The sequence below is a fragment of the Sinohyriopsis cumingii genome, chromosome 8 (genome assembly GCF_028554795.1).
Source record: "Sinohyriopsis cumingii isolate HCF-2022 chromosome 8, ASM2855479v2, whole genome shotgun sequence".
Taxonomy (NCBI): Eukaryota; Metazoa; Mollusca; class Bivalvia; order Unionida; family Unionidae; genus Sinohyriopsis; species Sinohyriopsis cumingii.
Genome location: NC_142968.1, coordinates 105630256 through 105634530, shown reverse-complemented (window position 1 = coordinate 105634530; position 4275 = coordinate 105630256). Strand labels below are relative to the sequence as shown.

General features: G+C 43.4%; 1 protein-coding gene across 1 annotated transcript; it reads right to left on the bottom strand.

Moving 5' to 3' along the window:
* Positions 1-1762: 1762 nt before the first annotated feature.
* LOC149794305 (beta-1,3-galactosyltransferase 1-like) lies at positions 1763-3353 on the bottom strand. The gene has a single exon (XM_089966555.1). It carries the CDS (start codon positions 3190-3192, stop codon positions 1795-1797), a length of 1398 nt encoding a protein of 465 aa, XP_089822681.1. The 5' UTR covers positions 3193-3353; the 3' UTR covers positions 1763-1794.
* Positions 3354-4275: the final 922 nt, after the last annotated feature.

Genomic DNA, 4275 nt, shown 5'->3' with positions numbered 1-4275 from the left:
GTTGCCCAGGTGCGCTTGCAGATTCAAGCCTTCCACGTCTACCCAGAGTCCCAGTGTGGATTTCGAACCAGCAGGTCAACTGTAAACATGATCTTCTCACTACGTCAGCTGCAGGAGAAGTGTCGCGAGTAGCAGATGTCCTTCTAAATTACCTTCATAGACCTGACGAAGGCGTTTGACCTGGTTAGTCGGAGTGGACTCTTCAGACTCCTGCAGTCGATCGGCTGCTCCCCACGTCTGCTTGCTGACCTCATGTCGTTCCACGAGAACATGCACAGCAGTGTGCTTCAATGGCACAACATCGGAAGCCTTCCCGGTCATCAGCGGAGTCAAACTAGGCTGTGTCCATGCGTCGACGCTCTTTGCCATCTTCTTCTCCATGCTTCTCCAGTGCGCATTCAAGGACTGCAGCGAGGGAGTGTACATCCATACCAGGGCTGACGGCAAGCTGTTCAACATCGCCCGTCTCCGTGCTAAGACTAAAGTCACAGAGGTACTTATCCGTGAATTGCTCTTCGCCGACGATGCAGCCTTGACATCACACATGGAAGATGGACTTCAGCAGCTGGTATGCCGCCTCTCCCACGCTTGTAAGGAATTTGGACTGACCATCAGTTTGAAGAAAACGAATGTCATGGTGCATGACGCAGACTCCCCTCCCTCTATCACCATCGATGGGTACAACTTGGAAGTTGTCGAGAACTTCACATACCTCGGGTCCAACATCTTTAGCTCACTCTCCATTGATTCTGAGGCGAACGGCAGGATTGCCAAGGCAGCAGCAGTGATGGCCAGACTTAACCAGAAGGTCTGGAACAACCCCAACCTCACCGAGAAGACCAAACTGCGTGTCTACCAAGCCTGCGTGCTCAGCTCACTCCTCTACAGCAGCGAAACAATCACCACCTATGCAAGACACGAGAGGAAACTCAACAGTTTCCACCTGAGATGTCTGAGGCGCATTCTGCACATCCAGTGGCAGGACAAAGTACCCGACACAGAGGTTCTAGAACGCGCCAACATGAACAGCATGTTCTCCATTCTCAGCGAGAGGCGCCTTCGCTGGCTCTGCCATGTCAAGAGAATGGACCCAGGGCGCATTCCCAAGGACCTGTTATATGGTGAGTTAGCAGAAGGTGCACGACCGACTGGACGACCACGTCTGCGCTACAAAGATGTTTGCAAGAAGGATATGAAGACGGCAAACATCAATGTCAACGACTGGGAGAGCCGTGCAAACAACCGTTCCAGCTGGCGTCTAGCTGTCAGACATAGAGTTCAAAAAGCATAGGAAGACAGAAAAATAAAACAAGCTGAAAAGAGAGTTAGAAAGAAGGATAAACAAAAGCTTATTCTGGAGCTACACGATCGTCTCCCGTAGACGGACGGATACCAAGCAGATCCCCTTCTTTCTGTTACTTAGTTTAGGACCATAGAGTCCTAAAAATACATATCTTTTGAGACTGGGAATGGAGACTAAATTGGGCCACCAAAAGTAAAATCTTTCGAGCGACAAGTAAAATACACTATATATTCCATTCGTCCAATTGTGTGTGTGTGTGTGTGTGTGTGTGTGAAACAAAATACTATTCCAATTAATCACAAAATATTTGAGGCTGACAATTTTATATTGGGAGGTGTGCTTACATCAATACAAATTTAGAAATAATGACGACTCTAGATTTATAAAGGAAACATGCACATACTCAAGCAGTCCTTTTATTATCTGAATTAAACACGATTCAAATACAAAATACTTTACAGAAAACATTTAAAATTTAATAGAGGGCATTATTAGGACTGAAGATTTTGTGTACAGGGTGTACTCCAAAAACTTATAAGCATTCCTGAAGGAACTTCGTGGGAGGTTATTAAATTATCTCCCTTGTATAAACATGGATCAAAAGCCGGTCTGCCTGTGTTAAATCCCGCAATCGGATACAACTTGTAACCAAGTTTTCTCATACAAATTGCCACATACACGTCCTCTAAATGGAAAAAAGGCACATTCTGCGACACTTCGAATACTTTTCTCGCGACGCTGATGCTAGTGACATACCCTGTTCCAGAACAGTAACCCGGATATGAATCATGTGGATAACTTTGAAATGATGCGTACCATTTCGAACCAGGATTCCGAATGGGGCCTGCGTCATGACGGCAGGCACCTCCAATCGCCGTCTGCAAGGTCGCCTTCTCATGATGAATAACCTTAAAAAGGCCTGGAATGTTAACCCACATGTCATCATCTGTTTTTAACACATATTTTGCATGAGAACATTTCGTAATGGCGTACTTAAAAGCCATCATAGTTTTATATGTTAAATTCTGATATGTGTCAACGAAATCCTCTTTTATTATATCACCGTGAATTTTATTTTCCTCTTCTACGAGTTTTCTTAAATTTGTATCCGGTACCTCGCCTAGAAGAAACAAATACCTTATATTTGCTGTATTTTTGTTGGTATAATTCAGCCATGTCTGTCGAATGGCGTTCCTTTCCTGTTGATGCTGATGTGTTGTAAAAATGAAAATTATTAAATCTATTTCCTGTGAATCATTATAAAGCTTGCACATCACATCATTATCTATGACGTAGTTAAAATTGTGAGTGAAGCAGGCTTCACACGTGTCTGGTCTTGGTGTATCAAAGTTTTCCTTCTTTAATGTAACCTTATTTATTTCATTGCGATTTGCAGCCATTGTAGTAGGAGGCAATGTAACGGCTCTAAGCGTCCGGTTAAGCGTCACACCGAACGATGTATTTCGTTTGCGAGTTACAGGAATTGTAATAGGTACTGTAATCGTTGTAAGCGTCCAGTTAAGTGTCACACCAAACGATGCATTTGCATTGCGAGTTACAGCCAGTGTAGTCGGAAGTATTGTAGTGGTTTTTAGCGTCCCGTTAAGTGTCACACCGAACGATGTATTTCCATTGCCAGTTGCAGCCATTTTAGTAGGAAATGTAATGGTTGTAAGCATCCTGTTAAGTGTCACACCAAACGATGTATTTACATTCCGAGTTACAGCCAGTTTTGTAGTGGCTGTTGGTGTCCCGTTAAGTGTCACACCAAACGATGTATTTGCATTGCGAGTTACAGCCAGTGTAGTCGATAGTATTGCAGTGGTTGTTGGTTTCCCGTTAAGTGTCACACCAAACGATGTATTCCTCATGACAATTCCATGAAACATGTCTTGCAAGTTAGTCTTTTGGGTAGAATGGAGGGAAAATGCTTTCTTTAACTTATCTGATGCAGTATGCACTGAAATCAGTGTGACTAGGAATAGAAAGAACAATATCCACAAAAACACTTTTGCTGTTCCATATTTGGAGGACCTTGGCTTATCCGCCATGATTCAGCATAGAAAAAGATAACTGTTGGTAATATATCAGAAAGGTACAGTTATATACATGGGCATGTGCCAACACATTCCTGATTGGCCGTTTATCAGTATACCATTAGATACGCCTCGGCGGTTGAAACTGCCAGGTAAACAAGCGTGCCGGAAGGACAAAACTTTATTAGGACTGAGACTGTATGTATGTCTGTGACGGCCTGTTTAATTCGAATGCTTATTATATTCCCTCTTCTAAAACAATTGAAACTGAAACAGAAATTACTTTCGCAAAAAAGCTAGACGTGTCTGCTTAGTCTCATGTGCATACGATACAGATGTGATGTTAATTTAAAATATTTCTCCTATCTGACTAAGTGAAATTGAGGTAATATGTAAACGCAAGAATAAAACTTGCACCTTTCTCAAAAGAAAGAAAGATGGCTAGAGTAAAATATTGCATGAGACCTAAATTCAAACTAAATAAAAGGTTTTCCTCTCCTTGCAAGCATATAATTGGATCCAAATCGGAAGGTCTGTGCTAAGGATGAACAAAGCGGAAACTGTGAAGATCTTTTGTTTGTTTCGCGAGTTGTTGTTGTTGTAGGGTTTAAGGCCATTTTTCAGCACAAGATAGGCTACACAAGGCGGCCAGTATAACTTGTGGAGGAAAAATCCTGGAAACCCCCGGGAAGAGCCATCGAGCCACGAAAAGCTACTGGCAAGCTTTCTCACATATTCACGTTATCCGAGCCTGAGACTCGAACCCACGCAGACAGAGGTGAATGGCGGTGATCCGGAACGGTGAGCGCTTTAGATCACATGGCCACTCAGGGCCCCGTCTCGCCAGTATCCAATCCAAAATCATACCCAGTAAAGGACAATATATCGCACCACCTACAAAATCATGACACGACGACCGGTTAACCTACAACAACC

Bases quoted from the DNA above. Each gene is read 5' to 3' on its own strand.
- LOC149794305 (XM_089966555.1), bottom strand. From the start codon at position 3,192: ATGTTTCATGGAATTGTCATGAGGAATACATCGTTTGGTGTGACACTT.